General features: G+C 47.2%; 1 protein-coding gene across 3 annotated transcripts in view; it reads left to right on the forward strand.

Annotated features, from left to right (window-relative positions):
• LOC140399708 (leukocyte immunoglobulin-like receptor subfamily B member 2) overlaps positions 1 to 17,391 on the forward strand; it is a 51,041-nt gene that overhangs the window by 20,549 nt on the left and 13,101 nt on the right. The window contains exon 1 of one of the 3 annotated variants that reach the window (XM_072489238.1): positions 10,258 to 10,359. The exons of the other annotated variants lie outside the window; for them this stretch is intronic. Coding sequence (XP_072345339.1) covers positions 10,287 to 10,359 — 73 coding nt within the window. The 5' untranslated portion in view covers positions 10,258 to 10,286. Of the gene's footprint in view, positions 1 to 10,257; positions 10,360 to 17,391 lie in introns of those variants that run through there. 3 annotated transcript variants of the gene reach the window in all.

A 17,391-nucleotide genomic window follows, 5' to 3' on the forward strand; every position in this document is an offset into this window, starting at 1 on the left:
CTAAGTCTCTTGCTGACCATCTTGAAATTATGACCCCTAGTCACTGAAACAACTTGTGTAAGCAGAATGGAGGATTGACTGACTGGCAGAAGTCGGAGAGTGGGGATGAAGCAGTCTTTTTCAGGATGGCAGTCTTGTGTTGGGCGCTCTGGATCCGTGGAACACATACAGGTCACCAACACTTGACATAGCGCAACACTGTTTTATTGAATCATTAACTGTTTAATATACTCTCACTGTGGGTTCACACAATACTAGCTTTAACTAAAGACCTTTGCCTTGTCCTAACCAGTCGATGAACTCGGCACATGGTGAATGTCTGTGCTGCAGGCTGTGAGCTCTGCTCTACTAGCTAGCTGGAAGTCGAATGAGCGGGAACTCTGATGCCTCCTGTCTTTATAGTGCGTGTGCTCTAACTGGCGATTGGCTGCGGTGCTGTGTTTGTTGATTGGCCCCACTGTGTGTCCATCAGTGTGCGTCTGCGCCATGATATACTAGTGTATATTATGACATCGCCCCCTTTTATAAAATAACGTACATGTGTGGCAATAAATAGTGTATGGTGAGAATGTCCCTGACTACGTGTGTGTGAAAGACATATTTACAGGACTATGTACATGAGAACTAAGCTATTTACATGGGAAGGTGCCTGGTGCAGAAAAAGAGTACGCAACAAGAATAACGAGATGACCACTATATACAAACCATGTAAAAGATCAAACGGAAGAACAGAACAATTCAGAAAATCTATAAGTCCACAAAGTTCACAAATTAAGTCTCTGAGGTGGGCGACGAATTCTGGGAGACCGCCTCAAGTGTGGTTCGGGAGCCGCCGGTTGAGGAGCGGGCTGGACTGCGTCAGAGTGAGGAGGATGCAGAGTGACCGGGATCTCTGCATAGTCCATGGCAGGGTCATCAGGAGGGCGAGGCGACAGTGCAGGATGACGTAGCGAGCGTGGAACGAGACGAAGGGCGCGTCAATTGTGGCGCAGAATGGAGCCATCTCGTATACGAACCAGGAACGAGCGGGGGGCCACCTGCCGAAGGACAACAGCGGTTGCAGAGCAGCCACCATCCGGAAGACGGAAGTGGACGTTGTCATCTGTAGCCAGAGCAGGGAGATCAGCTGCACGGGAGACACGTGCCGCCTTGGGCTGTGCACGAGACAGCTGCATCCGTCGAAGGACCGGAACGTGGTCGAGCTATGGGACAAGAATGGACGGCGCCGTCGTCCTCAGGGTACGACCCATGAGCAATTGGGGTGGCAACAGGCCAGTGGACAGTGGGGCGGAGCGATAGGCCAGCAAGGCGAGGTAGAAATCGGACCCAACATCAGCAGCCTTGCAGAGGAGCCGTTTGAAAATATGGACGCCCTTTTCCACTTTGCCCTTGGATTGGGGGTACAGGGGACTGGATATCACATGTGCAAAATTGTACTGCCTGGCAAAGTTGGGCCATTCTTGGCTTGTGAAGCAGGGCCATTGTCCGACATAACTGTGAATGGGATGCCGTGTCGAGCAAAGATGTCCTTACAGGCACGGATGACTGCAGACGATGTGATATCATGCAACCGTATCACCTCCGGGTAGTTTGAAAAGTAGTCCACGATCAGGACATAGTCTCTACCCAGCCCGTGGAACAGGTCGATGCCCAACTTGGTCCAAGGTGACGTGACCAACTCATGGGGCTGCAGTGTCTCACGTGGTTGGGCCGGCTGGAAGCGCTGACAAGTGGGGCAGTTGAGCACTGTGTTGGCTATGTCTTCATTAATGCCGGGCCAGTACACTGCCTCTCGGGCCCGTCGGCTGTGATTCATGTCCTACTAGCTAGCTGCAGTTCGAATGAGCGGGATCCCTGATGCCCCCTGTCTTTGTGCTCTAACTGGTGATTGGCTGCGGTGTTGTGTGTGTTTATTGGTCCCAGTGTGTGTCCATCAGTGTGTGTGTCTGTACCATGATATATTGGTGTATATTATGGCAGGCGGCCGGTGACTAGTGCTGTGCCTCAGGGACCTCTGCTGCGACCAGAACTTTTCACAATATACATTAATGATCTGGACGAAGGAACTGAAGGCACTGATGCTAAGTTTGCAGATGATACAAAGATCTGTCGAGGGACTGGTAGTTAGAGGAAGCATGGGGGCTGCAGAAGGATTTGGGCAAGCTTGGAGAGTGGGCAATGAAGTGACAAATGAAATACAATGTGGAAAAGTGTGAGGCTATGTATTTTGGAAGGAGAAATTTAGGCATAGGCACTTTTCTAAATAGAGAACTGTTTAGGGAATCAGAGGCACAAACGGACAGTTCAGGAATCTCTTAACGTTAACGTGCAGGTTCCGTCGGCAGTTAAGAAAGCAAATGCAATGTTAGCATTCATGTCAAGAGGGCTAGAATACATGACTAGGGATGTACCTTTGAGGCTGTATAAGGCTCTGGTAAGATCCAATTTGGAGTATTGGGAGCAGTTTTGGGCCCCGTATCTAAGGAAGGATGTGCTGGCCTTGGAAAGTGTCCAGAGGAGGTTCACAAGATTGATCCCTGGAATGAAGAGCTTGTCAGATGTGGAACGATTGAGGACTCTGGGTCTGTACTGGTTGGAGTTGAGAAAGATGAGGGGGGATCTTATTGAAACTTACAGGATACTGCGAGGCCTGGATAGAGTGTATGTGGTGAGTATGTTTCCATTTGTTGGAAAGATTTGAACCAGAGGACACCATCTCAAACTAAAGGGTCAATTCTTTAAAACAGAGACGAGGAGGAATTTCTTCAGCCAGATGGTGGTGAATCTGTGGAACTCTTTGCCTCAGAAGGCTGTGGAGGCCAAATCACTGAGTGTCTTTAAGACAGAGATAGATAGGTTCTTGATTAATAAGGGGATCAAGGGGTATGGGGATAATGCAAGAGAATGGGGATGAGAAAATATCAGCCATGATTGAATGGCGGAGCAGACTCGAAGGGCTGAGTGGCCTAATTCTGCTCCTATGCCTTATGGTTTTATGGTCTTACTTTGTCAAAATTGTTCAGCATTTTGAACACCTCAATATTCGCCTCTAATCTTGTCTGATCCGAGGAGAACAAGCCCAGTTTCTCCAATCTTCCATTGTATCTAAATTCCTCATCTTTGTAAATTCCAAAATGCCTAAAAATCTTCATTCCTGGTATCATATCATCTGCACTGTCTCCAAGGCCTTAACATCCTTGCCCCGAACTGAATACAGTACTCCAAATGTGGTCTGACCAATCAATTTTAAAAATAAATTCAGAGGACCCAATCATTGTTTTTCCAATTGAGGGGCAACTTTGAGCGGCCAATCCGCCTAAACTACACATCTTTGGTGAAAACTACGCAGACACCGGGGTAACGTGCAAACTCCACACAGATAGTCACCCAGCTCCGTGATTCGAACCTGGGTCCTCGGCGCCATACGCAACAGTGCTAACCACGGTGCTACGAGCCGCCCTTTGACCAATCGTTTGTAGAGGTGCAGCATCACTTGCTTGCTTTTATACTCTATGCCTCTATTTATTAATGATGTGGAGATGCCGGCGTTGGACTGGGGTGAGCACAGTACGAAGTCTTACAACACCAGGTTAAAGTCCAACAGGTTTGTTTCGATGTCACTAGCTTTCGGAGCGCTGCTCCTTCTTCAGGTGAATGAAGAGGTCTGTTCCAGAAACACATATATAGACAAATTCAAAGATGCCAGACAATGTTTGGAATGCGAGCATTAGCAGGTGATTAAATCTTTACAGATCCAGAGATGGGGTAACCCCAGGTTAAAGAGGTGTGAATTGTCTCAAGCCAGGACAGTTGGTAGGGTTTCGCAGGCCAGATGGTGGGGGATGAATGTAATGTGACATGAATCCCAGGTCCCGGTTGAGGCCGCACTCATGTGTGCGGAACTTGACTATAAGTTTCTGCTCGGCGATTCTGCGTTGTCGCGGGTCCTGAAGGTCGCCTTGGAGAACGCTGACCCGGAGATCAGAGGCTGAATGCCCTTGACTGCTGAAGTGTTCCCCGACTGGAAGGGAACATTCCTGCCTGGTGATTGTTGCGCGATGTCCGTTCATTCGTTGTCGCAGCGTCTGCATGGTCTCGCCAATGTACCACGCTTCGGGACATCCTTTCCTGCAGTGTATGAGGTAGAGAACGTTGGCCGAGTCGCACGAGTATGTACCGCGTACCTGGTGGGTGGTGTTCTCACGTGTAATAGTGGTCCATGTCGATGATCTGGCACGTCTTGCAGAGATTACCATGACAGGGTTGTGTGGTGTCGTGGTCACTGTTCTGAAGACTGGGTAGTTTGCTGCAAACAATGGTTCGTTTGAGGTTGTGCGGTTGTTTGAAGGCAAGTAGTGGGGGTGTGGGGATGACCTTGGCAAGATGTTCATCGTCATCAATGACGTGTTGAAGGCTGTGAAGAAGATGACGTAGTTTCTCCGCTCCGGGGAAGTACTTGACGACGAAGGGTATTCTGTCGGTTGTGTCCCATGTTTGTCTTCTGAGGAGGTCGGTCCGGTTTTTCGCTGTGGCACGTTGGAACTGTCGATCGATGAGTCGAGTGCCATATCCCGTTCGTACGAGGGCATCTTTCAACGTCTGTAGATGTCTGTTACGCTCCTCCTCGTCTGAGCAGATCCTGTGTATACGGAGCGCTTGTCCATAGGGGATAGCTTCTTTAATGTGTTTAGGGTGGAAGCTGGAGAAGTGGAGCATCATGAGGTTATCCGTGGGTTTGCGGTAAAGCGAAGTGCTGAGGTGACCGTCCTTGATGGAGACGAGTGTATCCAAGAATGCAACTGATTTTGGAGAGTAGTCCACTACTCTCTAAAATCAGTTGCATTCTTGGACACACTCGTCTCCATCAAGGACGGTCACCTCAGCACTTCGCTTTACCGCAAACGCACGGATAACCTCATGATGCTCCACTTCTCCAGCTTCGACCCTAAACACATTAAAGAAGCTATCCCCTATGGACAAGCGCTCCGTATACACAGGATCTGCTTAGATGAGGAGGAGCGTAACAGACATCTACAGACGTTGAAAGATGCCCTCGTACGAACCGGGTATGGCACTCGACTCATCGATCGACAGTTCCAACGTGCCACAGCGAAAAACCGGACCGACCTCCTCAGAAGACAAACATGGGACACAACCGACAGAATACCCTTCGTCGTCCAGTACTTCCCCGGAGCGGAGAAACTACGTCATCTTCTTCACAGCCTTCAACACGTCATTGATGACGATGAACATCTTGCCAAGGTCATCCCCACACCCCCACTACCTGCGTTCAAACAACCGCGCAACCTCAAACGAACCATTGTTTGCAGCAAACTACCCAGTCTTCAGAACAGTGACCACGACACCACACAACCCTGTCATGGTAATCTCTGCAAGACGTGCCAGATCATCGACATGGATACCACTATTAAACGTGAGAACACCAACCACCCACCAGGTACGCGGTACATACTCGTGCGACTCGGCCAACGTTGTCTACCTCATACGCTGCAGGAAAGGATGTCCCGAAGTGTGGTACATTGGCGAGACCATGCAGACGCTGCGACAACGAATGAACGGACATCGCGCAACAATCACCAGGCAGGAATGTTCCCTTCCAGTCGGGGAACACTTCAGCAGTCAAGGGCATTCAGCCTCTGATCTCCGGGTAAGCGTTCTCCAAGGCGGCCTTCAGGACCCCTGACAACGCAGGATCGCCGAGCAGAAACTTATAGCCAAGTTCCGCGCACATGAGTGCGGCCTCAACCGGGACCTGGGATTCATGTCACATTACATTCATCCCCCACCATCTGGCCTGCGAAATCCTACCAACTGTCCTGGCTTGAGACAATTCACACCTCTTTAACCTGGGGTTACCCCATCTCTGGATCTGTAAAGATTTAATCACCTGCTAATGCTCGCATTCCAAACATTGTCTGGCATCTTAGAATTTGTCTATATATGTGTTTCTGGAACAGACCTCTTCATTCGCCTGAGGAAGGAGCAGCGCTCCGAAAGCTAGTGACATCGAAACAAACCTGTTGGACTTTAACCTGGTGTTGTAAGTACTTTATTTATTAACCCACGCTTCTTAAAAACTGTTTCAACTTCTCTGGCCACCTTCAGAGGATTATGCACTTGTACTCCGAGTTCCCTCTGCTCCTGTACTCACCCCAAAGTCGTCCCATTGAGCCTGTATTGATATTAAGAAGGAGGATGTGCTGGAAATTGTTTAAAGTTTCAGGATTGATAAGTCGCCTGGGCCTAACGGGATATACCCAAGATTAGTACGGAAACTAGGGTGGAGATTATTGCACCAGTGGCGATGATCTTTGTACCCTCACTCTCCATTGGAGTAGTACCGGATGATTGGAGGGAGGCGAATGTGGTTCCCATGCTCAAAAAAGGGAATGGGGAAATCCCAGGGAATTACAGACCAGTCAGTCTTACGTCTGTGGTGACTAAACTACTGGAAAGGATCCAGAGAGAGAAGTTATGATTATTCAGAAAAACATAGTTTGATTAAAGATAGGCAGCATGGCTTTGTGAAGCGAATGTCATGCCTCACAAGCCTCCTTAAATTCTTTGAGGATGTGACGAGACACATTGATGATGATCGCGCCGTGGATGTAGTATATATGGATTTCAGTAAGGTTTTGATAAGGTTCCCCGTGGTAGACTCAATCAGAAAGTAAGGGGGCATGGGATGCAGGGAAATTTGGCTGTCTGGATACAGAATTGGCTGACCGAAAGAAGTCAGCGAGTGGTAGTGGATGGAATGTATTCCCCCTGGAGATCAGTGACAAGTGGTGCACCGCAAGGATCTGTTCTGGGACCTCTGCTCTTTGTGATTTTTTTAAATGACTTGGATGAGGGAGTGGAAGGGTGGGTTAGTAAGTGTACCGATGACACAGAGGTTGGTGGAGTTGTAGATAGTGTCGAGGGCTGTTGAAGGTTACAAAAGGACATTTACAGGATGCAGAGCTGGGCTAAGAAGTGGAAGATGGAGTTCTACCTTGATAAATGAGAAGTGATTCATTTTGGAAGGTCGAATCTTCATGCTGAATACAGGGTTAAAGGCAGAATTCTTGGAAATGTGGAGGAACAGAGGGATCTTGGGGTCCACGTACATAGATCCCTCAAAGTTTTTACACAGGTTGATAGGGTTGTTAAGACGGCGTGTGTTGTGTTGGCTTTCATTCACAGGGGGATTGCATCATTAGGGATATTTTTAAATTTATTTTTAATTTTTATAAATTTATAGTACCCAATTCATTTTTTCCAATTAAGGGGCAATTTAGCATGTTCAACCCACCTATCTTATACATCTTTGGGTTGTGGGGGCGAAACCCACGCAAACACGGGCAGAATGACCCACACGGACAGTGACCCAGAGCCGGGATAGAACATGGGACCGCGGCGCCGTGAAACTGCAGTGCTATCACTGAGCCCCGGGCTGCCCTATCATTAGAGACATTTATGTGACTCTGGGACAGGCACATGGTCAGCAGTAAATTGAAGCGCTGTAGGTCAGGTTGATCATAGATTAGGATACATGGTCGGCACAACCTTGTGGGCGAAGGGCCTGTCCTGTGCTGTACTGTTCTATCCTCCATATTCTTTGTTCTATATTGTCTCCGCATGTTTTGACTGCCAAAAAGCATTACCTCATATTTCACTGCATTGATAAAAGGGTTGCATTTGTGACTGAAACCCTTTTACCAGCTGTGTGCCACAGGGATCTCTGCTGGGACCATTGCTGGTTTTTTATTTACATAAACGACTTGGATGTGAAAGTAGAAGGTATAATTAGTAAGTTTGCAGTTGACACGGACATTGGAAATATTCTGGATAGTGAGAAGGAAAGTCTTGCTCTACAGAATCATATTGATCAGCTCGTAGTCGGGTACAGCCATAACAGTTGGAATTTACTCTGGACCAGTGTGAGCTGATGATTTTTGCGAAGGCTAATAAGGATAGGATATACCCAATTGTAATACGGTAAGTCCATAGGTAGTATTGAGGAACAGGGGATCTCTGGTTGACAAGTCGATGGCTCCCTGGACGTGGCAGCACAGGTAGATAGAGTAGTGAAGAATACACGCTGAACTTTGCCTTCATTACCTGGAACTTTGAATAAAGGAGCAGGGAGTTATAGTTATTGGTACAAATTTAGTACATTGCTTCGACAACAGATGGAATATTGTGTGTAGTTCTGATCGGTACACCATCGGAAGGACGTGGTTACACTGGAGCGGGTGCAGAGGAAATTCACAAGGATGCTGCCTTGGGTAGAACGTTTCAACTATGAAAACACTCTGGATAGGCTTTATTTGTTTTCTCTGGAACAGAGGAGGATGAGGGAAGGATCTGATAGAGATATTCAGAGGCAGAGATAGGGGGAATCGTGATAATTTTTTCCCAGGGAATCCCAAAGGGGATATGTTTCAGATGAGGAATGAATTGTTCGGAGGGGAGTTGATAATAAACATTATTTCACCCAAAGTGTCGTTGGAATATGAGTAAAAGCAAGTTTTCAGAATAATCTGGACAAGCACTGAAATCGCCAAGCTGTAGCTTGTGAACCATGTGCTGGTTTATAACATTAGTATTGAATGATATTTCATGCACTGAGAACCCGGGTTCGAACCAGGCCCCTGTTTCACTGTCTAAGTGGAGTTTGCACATTCTCCCCGTGTTTGCGTGGGTTTCGCCCCCACAACACAAAAATCCAGAGCCGGGATCGAACCTGGGACTGAGGCGCCATGAGATAGCTGGGCTAACACACTGCCCCACCGTGCTGCCCATGTATGTAAGACCTCGTAAGGCCGGCAAATTATCTTCCCTTAAGTCTATTAGTGAGTCCGCTCCGTTTTTCGTGGTCATCATTCGGTGTTAATTGAATTGAAATCTTACTATCTGCTGGGTGGAATTCGAACACTAGTCCGTAGCGCATTACCCTGGGGCTCGAGGTTACTCATCCAGTAACCATACCACTGTGAGAGCTGCTTGGCTGGACGAGAATGTTTGCTTAATTGAAAACAAGGCATCCAAGGCATTTGTTTTTTTCGGTAATTGGTAATTAAATTTAATTCGTGCGCTATTTTAAAGTAAAATTACATATTTAGTCATGTAATTAAAAGCTGCTCGTTTTGATTGGGTGTAAGTTAATTGCGCTTCTGAATTAGGAGTCAGCTGTGTCCCTCTGTACTGAAGCTGGTTAACTGCCCAACTGGATTGATTCAGTTATCAAAATCCTTGTTTAGGGCACGCTGTGATGCGGAGGGCAGCTTCAGAGTTGCTTTCCTGAACTGTCAGTGCAGCTTGGATAAACCACAGTGTGTTGGGGTTGAGTGAAAACAGTGTTGATTCAAACAGGAGAAGATAAAGCTAAAATGTTATAGACGGCGCATTGGTACAGTGGTTGGCACTGCTGCCCCACAGCGCCAGGGGCCCGGGTCCATTTCGGGTCTCGGCTGACTGTCTGTGTGGAATTTGCATTTCCCCCCGTGTCTGCGTGGGTTTCCTCCTAGTGCCCCGATTTCCTCCGACAGTGCAATGATGTGCAGATTAGGTGGATTGGCCATCTTTAATTTCCCTTAGGATCCAAAAGTTTTGGTGGTGTTAGCGGGTGATCGTAATAAGGTGGGACTGTTTCAGAGGGTCGGTGCAGACTCGATGTTCCAAAAGGCCTCCCACTGAACTGTATGGAGTCGAAGATGAAAACTACTGAGTGCGGAGTTCAGGCTCAGTCCGAGCTTCAGAAACGCCGATTCAGAGCTGGTCTGAAGATTCGGGGTAAGATTGGGTTGGGAACTTGCTACCAGATGCGCTGCTTCTAGTTAGTAAAGTCGCATTTGTGAAATGACTGCAGAGTACTCCAGAACAAGAACAGCCGGTGAGGTGGGGGCAGAGGCCAATGAGATTTCCCTATCCAGAAAGTGAGATGCGGTAATGCAGGTCGCTGATTGGTGACTTTCATTTCAGGTGTGAGTTTCTTCCACTTACCTCTATTCTCTTTAGAATAAGATCCCCTGTGTAAGCAGTACTCTGAATTTAATGGAATCTAAGAAGTATTTTAAAGGATCTTGAAAGAGAACTCAGCGTTGTGAAATGATCCTTCTGAAATATGTCGAAGATCAGAGACATTTCTCGTGTTTCTGATCACTGGAACTGTGTCCAACTGCAGCTCCTGATTATCCGCAATGCATGACGGGAGCTGCACATGAACGAACTATTGAGCATCCGTGGTGATGATGACGTTGTGGATATCACTTTTAGCAAGCATGCCGCAACACAAGTCATGGTTGCCCAGGCGGAGAAGCAGTGGCAGACCGTCAGGTGGAGTGGTAGCCGGAGGCAGGTAGTGCACGGGTTACACGCATGTGGTCATCCCCATCTCAGACAACTATATCGTCTTAGATAGTATTGGGATAGGAGGCCTTTCAGGCTAAATAATCAATAGCTGTGTTAGTGGCCGCGCGGGTGCACAGCGGAGGAGAAAAATATTGGGAGATCGTCACTCATCGCGGACTCGATTGTAAAGGAAGCCGGATTGCGTTTCTGTGGCCAGAAACAGGCCGTATAATTGTTTATTTCCTTTTTTGTGCCTTGAGAGCAGTGTGATGTGGGAGGGGATTAGCCAGTGGCCGTGGTGCATGTCGTTACCACTGACATGGGCAGACAAAGGGATGAGATCCTGCAGCAGGAATTTAGGGAGTACTGCAGGTGGAATGAATCGCATTGACATTTGTGATGCTGAAGACATCCAGAGGAGACCGAGATGGATCATCCACTCGGCACTTCTTGCTGCAGATTGTTGTGACTGTGTCAGCCTTGTCTTTTGTATATCTGTCCCGGGCAGCTTCATCATTAACGACATGGATATTTGCTGCGTTGGGAGTCAATGGAGAAGATTGCGGGGGCCCATTCAGAGATATTTATGTATTTGCTGACCGCAGGTGAATTGCCAGATGGAGGATCGCTAATGAGGCACCTTCATTCAAAAAGCGCGGCAGTGATATACCACGTATTTACAGGGCTGTACGTTATTGGTACGGAAATATTGTGGTTGGGGGGGGGGGGGGGGTGGGGGGGGGGGTGGGGGGGGGGATCCCGTGGCACAGGAGTAATCAACGCTTGGACAGAAAACGATTTATCAGGGATAGTCAGCGCGGATTGGTGGTGGAACATCCTGTCCAACTAATTTCATTTAGTTGTATGAAAAGGTAAATAAATATATTGTTGAGGGTAGTTGACGTGGTTAACATGAACATAAATGAGTGATTTGAGAAGAACCCACTGGGAAAATTGCCCCAAAGGTTTAAAGCCATTGGATTCAAGCTGGAAAAATGTATTCAATGTTTTGTTGTTAACAGGAGGCAAAGGGTGATGGCAGAGTTGCTTTGGTGATTGGAAACCTGTCACCATCAGTGTACGACAGGGATCGGTGCTGCGACCCTTGATGTGTATATTCAAGAAATTAAGTATATGCCGAAGGCATACAGAATACAGATGACACGGAATTTGGTGGTGATGATAGTGAAGAGGATAGCCATGCGACAGACTGATATTGATCACCTGGAGAGTTTGGCAGAGCAAAGACAGATGCAATTTAATCCTGAGAAGTGTGAGGCGATGCATTTTGGGAGTTCTATTAGGCGTATTATCAGCAAAATGAACGACAGATCCCGAGGAAGTATTGAAGAAAGAAACGACTTTGCTCTACGAGTCCATGAATACCTGGAGGTGGAGGAACAGGTAAACAGGGTGGTGAAGAAGACATACGGAATGCTTGCCTTCATTATCTGATGCTTAGAATATAGGAACACGGAAGCTTTGGTCCAACTTTATATATCAATTGTCATGCCACAGAAGGAATGTTGTGCGCAGTTCTGACCACCACAGCATCGGAAGGAACTTGTTGCACTGGAGGCTGTGCAGAGGAGATTCCCCAGGTTGTTGCCAGCGATGGAACGTTTCAGCTCTGAGGAAAGACTGTGTTTGTTTTCATCGCAGTAGCGGATGCTGAGGGGAGAACTGAGAGATGTGCAAACAATTTAGAGAGATAGATAGGATAGATGGTCCGAATCTTTCCCACATTGAAGAGGTGTCAAAGCTAAGGGGGTAAAATGTTAACGTGAGGAATAAATGGAGTATGGGGACCTGCGGAAACTTTACTTTATACCCAGACTGTGGTGGAAATGTCGGATCGCGCTGACAGACAGGGTGGTGTGCACAGATACACTTGCAACATTTCAGTAGCATTTGAACTAACACTTACATCGCAGAGGCATAGTAGGCTGTGCACCACGAGTTGTTAAATGGAATTAGTACAGATTGGGGCTCGATCGGCATAGACAACGTGGGGCGAATTGCCTGTTTCTGTGTTATGCGACTCGCTGACTCGAAGATCACTCTGCCAGCGACTTCCCAATTACTTCATCAAAACAGATCATTTATTATGTAATTTCCAGGAAACGTTGTCTTAATATTCCTGGCACTGCCAAGGGAAAGGGAGATGTTCAACTTGCTAGTCCTAACTTATGTCCCTCATTCCTGGAAGCATTTGAGTCAATGACCTCCAAGTCTCTTTACAGACCTGGCCATCATGTATAGAGTTTCACGCACCCGCATGTTCTCCGATCTCCCTCACCCGAAGTCATATATCTAACTGGTTTTGAAAACATACAATGCTTTGGCCTCTACTGGCTTCCAGTGGTAACGAATTCCACCGACTCTCCACTTCTGGGGGAGTAGATTTCTCCTTATCTCTGTCCCAAATTGTCTACCCGTATCCTCGGGCTGTGACCCATCGTTCTGGACACCCCCACCATCGGGAACATCCTTCCTGCATTCACCCTGTCTCGCCCTATTAGAATTTTATAGGTTTCTAGGCGATCCCCCTCGTTCTTCAGAACTCCAGCGAATGCAATCCTAACCGATGCAATCTGTTCTCATTCGTAAGTCTCGCCATCCAAGGAATCAGTCTGGTAAGCTTTCGATATACTCCCTCGAGAGCAAAGACTCGTTCTCAGATAAGGAGACAAAAACTGCAAAACATATTCCAGTTGCTGATTCAGCAAGTCCCTGTACAATTGCAGCCAGACACCCCTGATCCTGTACCCGAATCCTCCTGCAAGAATATAATTTCCCTTCTTTACCACGTGCTGTATCTTTCTGCTGATCTTCAGGGACTGTTGTGCAAGGGCACTCGGGTCTCATTGTACATTACCCTCTCCTAATTTATGAACATTCATATAATAGTATCCCCCTCTTGTTTTTCCGAACGAAATGGATGCAAATGCGTTCATCAAAATGATGCTGCACCTACCATTCATTTGCTCACTTATTCAATTGTCCAAATCACAGCGGAGGATCTCTGCAACCTGCAGGAAGTTCACCCTCCCACCGAACTTGGTGTCATCTGCAAATTTGGCGATATTATTTGTCCGATTTGATTTGTCCTTTTTCTGTGTAATGGACATATCTTGATTGATTGATTTATTGTCACATGTACCAAAGTACAGTGAAACTAGTTTTCTGCGACCAAGAGAACGTACACAGTACATAGTGGACAAAAAGCACAATCAACTAAGTACATCCACATGTAGTACATCGACAAATAGTGATTGGTAAAAGTACGGAACAAGGGCCAAACAAAGCAAACATATGAGCAAGAGCAGCATAGGGCGTCGTGAATAGTGTTCTTACAGGGAACACATCAGTTCGAGGGAGAGTTGTTGAGGAGTTTAGTTGCTGTGGGGAAGAAGCTGCACCTATATCTGGATGTGCGGGTATTCAGACTTCTGTATCCTGCCTGGTGAAAGGGTCTGGATGAAGGCAATGGCTGGGTGGGAGCGGTCTCTGATAATGCTGTCTGAATTCATGAGGCAACGGGAGGTGTAGACAGAATCAATGTGGGGGTGGCAAGCTTGCGTGATGCGTTGGGCTGATTTCACCACACTCTGCAGTTTCTTGCAATCTTGGGCCGAACAGTTGCCATACCAGGCTGTGATGCAACCGGATAGGATGCGTTCTATGGCACATCTGCAGAAGTTTGTGAGATTTGAGGGAGACATGACGACTTTTTTTAGCTTCGGCAGTAACAAGATATGAATTGGGCTTTCTTGACTTTTGCGTCAAAGTGAAGGGACCTGGACAGACTGCTGGTGATGGTGATGACCAGGTATTGAAACTGCCGACCGTATTCACTTCGGAGCTATTGATGTGGCAAATTGTACTGCACTGTACTTTGGTGCATGCCTTCAGTACAAGTACAAGTCTGTAGGAATATCCGCAGGTCCTCTAACCTCTAACCTCGACAGTGTCCAATTCCTTTTGCCGTTTCTTGAGGTCAAGATTGCTATTTTGAATTAGCTGAGGACCGGCACACACCATCCGAAAGAACAACCGAGACCCACTCCGACACTACCCCAGTAACCTCTGCAACCGGTTTGTTGCCGGTGCCACGTGATAGAGAGGCTAGGAATAGGGAGAGAGGGCAGTTGAACACGTGGCTGCAGGAATGGTGTAGGAGGGAGGGCTTCAGGTATTTGGATAATTGGAGCGCATTCTGGGGAAGGTGGGACCTGTACAAGCAGGACGGGTTGCATCTGAACCAGAGGGGCACCAATATCCTGGGAGGGAGGTTTGCTAGTACTCTTCGGGAGGGTTTAAACTAATTTGGCAGGGGAATGGGAACCGGATTTGTAGCCCAGCAACTAAGGTAGCCGATATTCAGGACGCCAAAGCATGTAATGAGGCAGTGGGGAAGGGAACACTGACAAAGGAGAGTATTTGCAGGCACGGAGATGGGTTGAAGTGTGTATACTTCAACGCAAGAAGCATCAGGAATAAGGTGGGTGAACTTAAGGCATGGATCGGTACTTGGGACTACGATGTGGTGGCCATCACGGAAACTTGGATAGAAGAGGGGCAGAAATGGTTTTTGGAGGTCCCTGGTTATAGATGTTTCAATAAGATTAGGGAGGGTGGTAAAAGAGGTGGGGGGGGGGCATTATTAATTAGAGATAGTATAACAGCTGCAGAAAGGCAGTTCGAGGAGTATCACCCTATTGAGGTAGTATGGGTTGAAGTCAGAAATAGGAAAGGAGCAGTCACCTTGTTAGGAGTTTTCTATAGGCCCCCCAATAGTAGCAGAGATGTGGAGGAACAGATTGGGAAACAGATTTTGGAAAGGTGCAGAAGTCATAGGGTGGTAGTCATGGGCGACTTTAACTTCCCAAATATTGAGTGGAAACTCTTTAGATCAAATAGTTTGGATGGGGTGGTGTTTGTGCAGTGTGTCCAGGAAGCTTTTCTAACACAGTATGTAGATTGTCCAACCAGAGGAGGGGCAATATTGGATTTAGTACTGGGTAATGAACCAGGGCAAGTGATAGATTTGTTAGTGGGGGAGCATTTTGGAGATAGTGACCACAATTCTGTGACTTTCACTTTAGTAATGGAGAGGGATAGGTACGTGCAACAGGGCAAGGTTTACAATTGGGGGAAGGGTAAATACGATGTTGTCAGACAAGAATTGAAGTGCATAAGTTGGGAACATAGGCTGGCAGGGAAGGACACAAGTGAAATGTGGAACTTGTTCAAGGAACAGGTGCTACGTGTCCTTGATATGTATGTCCCTGTCAGGCAGGGAAGAGATGGTCGAGTGAGGGAACCATGGTTGACAAGAGAGGTTGAATGTCTTGTTAAGAGGAAAAAGGTGACTTATGTAAGGCTGAGGAAACAAGGTTCAGACAGGGCATTGGAGGGATACAAGATAGCCAGGAGGGAACTGAAGAAAGGGATTAGGAGAGCTAAGAGAGGGCATGAACAATCTTTGGCGGGTAGGATCAAGGAAAACCCCAAGGCCTTTTACACATATGTGAGAAATATGAGAATGACTAGAGCGAGGGTAGGTCCGATCAAGGACAGTAGCGGGAGATTGTGTATTGAGTCTGAAGAGATAGGCGAGGTCTTGAATGAGTACTTTTCTTCTGTATTTACAAATGAGAGGGGCGATATTGTTGGAGAGGACAGTGTGAAACAGATTGGTAAGCTCGAGGAAATACTTGTTAGGAAGGAAGATGTGTTGGGCATTTTGAAAAACTTGAGGATAGACAAGTCCCCCGGGCCTGACGGGTTATATCCAAGGATTCTATGGGAAGCAAGAGATGAAATTGCAGAGCCGTTGGCAATTATCTTTTCGTCCTCGCTGTCAACAGGGGTGGTACCAGGGGATTGGAGAGTGGCGAATGTCGTGCCCCTGTTCAAAAAAGGAACTAGGGATAACCCTGGGAATTACAGGCCAGTTAGTCTTACTTCGGTGGTAGGCAAAGTAATGGAAAGGGTACTGAAGGATAGGATTTCTGAGCATCTGGAAAGACACTGCTTGATTAGGGATAGTCAGCACGGATTTGTGAGGGGTAGGTCTTGCCTTACAAATCTTATTGAATTCTTTGAGGAGGTGACCAAGCATGTGGATGAAGGTAAAGCAGTGGATGTAGTGTACATGGATTTTAGTAAGGCATTTGATAAAGTTCCCCATGGTAGGCTTCTGCACAAAGTAAGGAGGCATGGGATAGTGGGAAATTTGGCCAGTTGGATAACGAACTGGCTAACCGATAGAAGTCAGAGTGTGGTGGTGGATGGCAAATATTCAGCCTGGATCCCAGTTACCAGTGGTGTACCGCAGGGATCAGTTCTGGGTCCTCTGCTGTTTGTGATTTTCATTAATGACTTGGATGAGGGAGTTGAAGGGTGGTTCAGTAAATTTGCAGACGATACGAAGATTGGTGGAGTTGTGGATAGTAAGGAGGGCTGTTGTCGGCTGCAAAGAGACATAGATAGGATGCAGAGCTGGGCTGAGAAGTGGCAGATGGAGTTTAACCCTGAAAAGTGTGAGGTTGTCCATTTTGGAAGGACAAATATGAATGCGGAATACAGGGTTAACGGTAGAGTTCTTGGCATTGTGGAGGAGCAGAGAGACCTTGGGGTCTATGTTCATACATCTTTGAAAGTTGCCACTCAAGTGGATAGAGCTGTGAAGAAGGCCTATGGTGTGCTCGCGTTCATTAACAGAGGGATTGAATTTAAGAGCCGTGAGGTGATGATGCAGCTGTACAAAACTTTGGTAAGGCCACATTTGGAGTACTGTGTACAGTTCTGGTCGCCTCATTTTAGGAAGGATGTGGAAGCTCTGGAAAAGGTGCAAAGGAGATTTGCCAGGATGTTGCCTGGAATGGAGAGTAGGTCTTACGAGGAAAGGTTGAGGGTGCTAGGCCTTTTCTCATTAGAGCGGAGAAGGATGAGGGGCGACTTGATAGAGGTTTATAAGATGATCAGGGGAATAGATAGAGTAGACAGTCAGAGACTTTTTCCCCAGGT

The sequence above is a fragment of the Scyliorhinus torazame genome, chromosome 23 (genome assembly GCF_047496885.1).
Source record: "Scyliorhinus torazame isolate Kashiwa2021f chromosome 23, sScyTor2.1, whole genome shotgun sequence".
Taxonomy (NCBI): domain Eukaryota; kingdom Metazoa; phylum Chordata; class Chondrichthyes; order Carcharhiniformes; family Scyliorhinidae; genus Scyliorhinus; species Scyliorhinus torazame.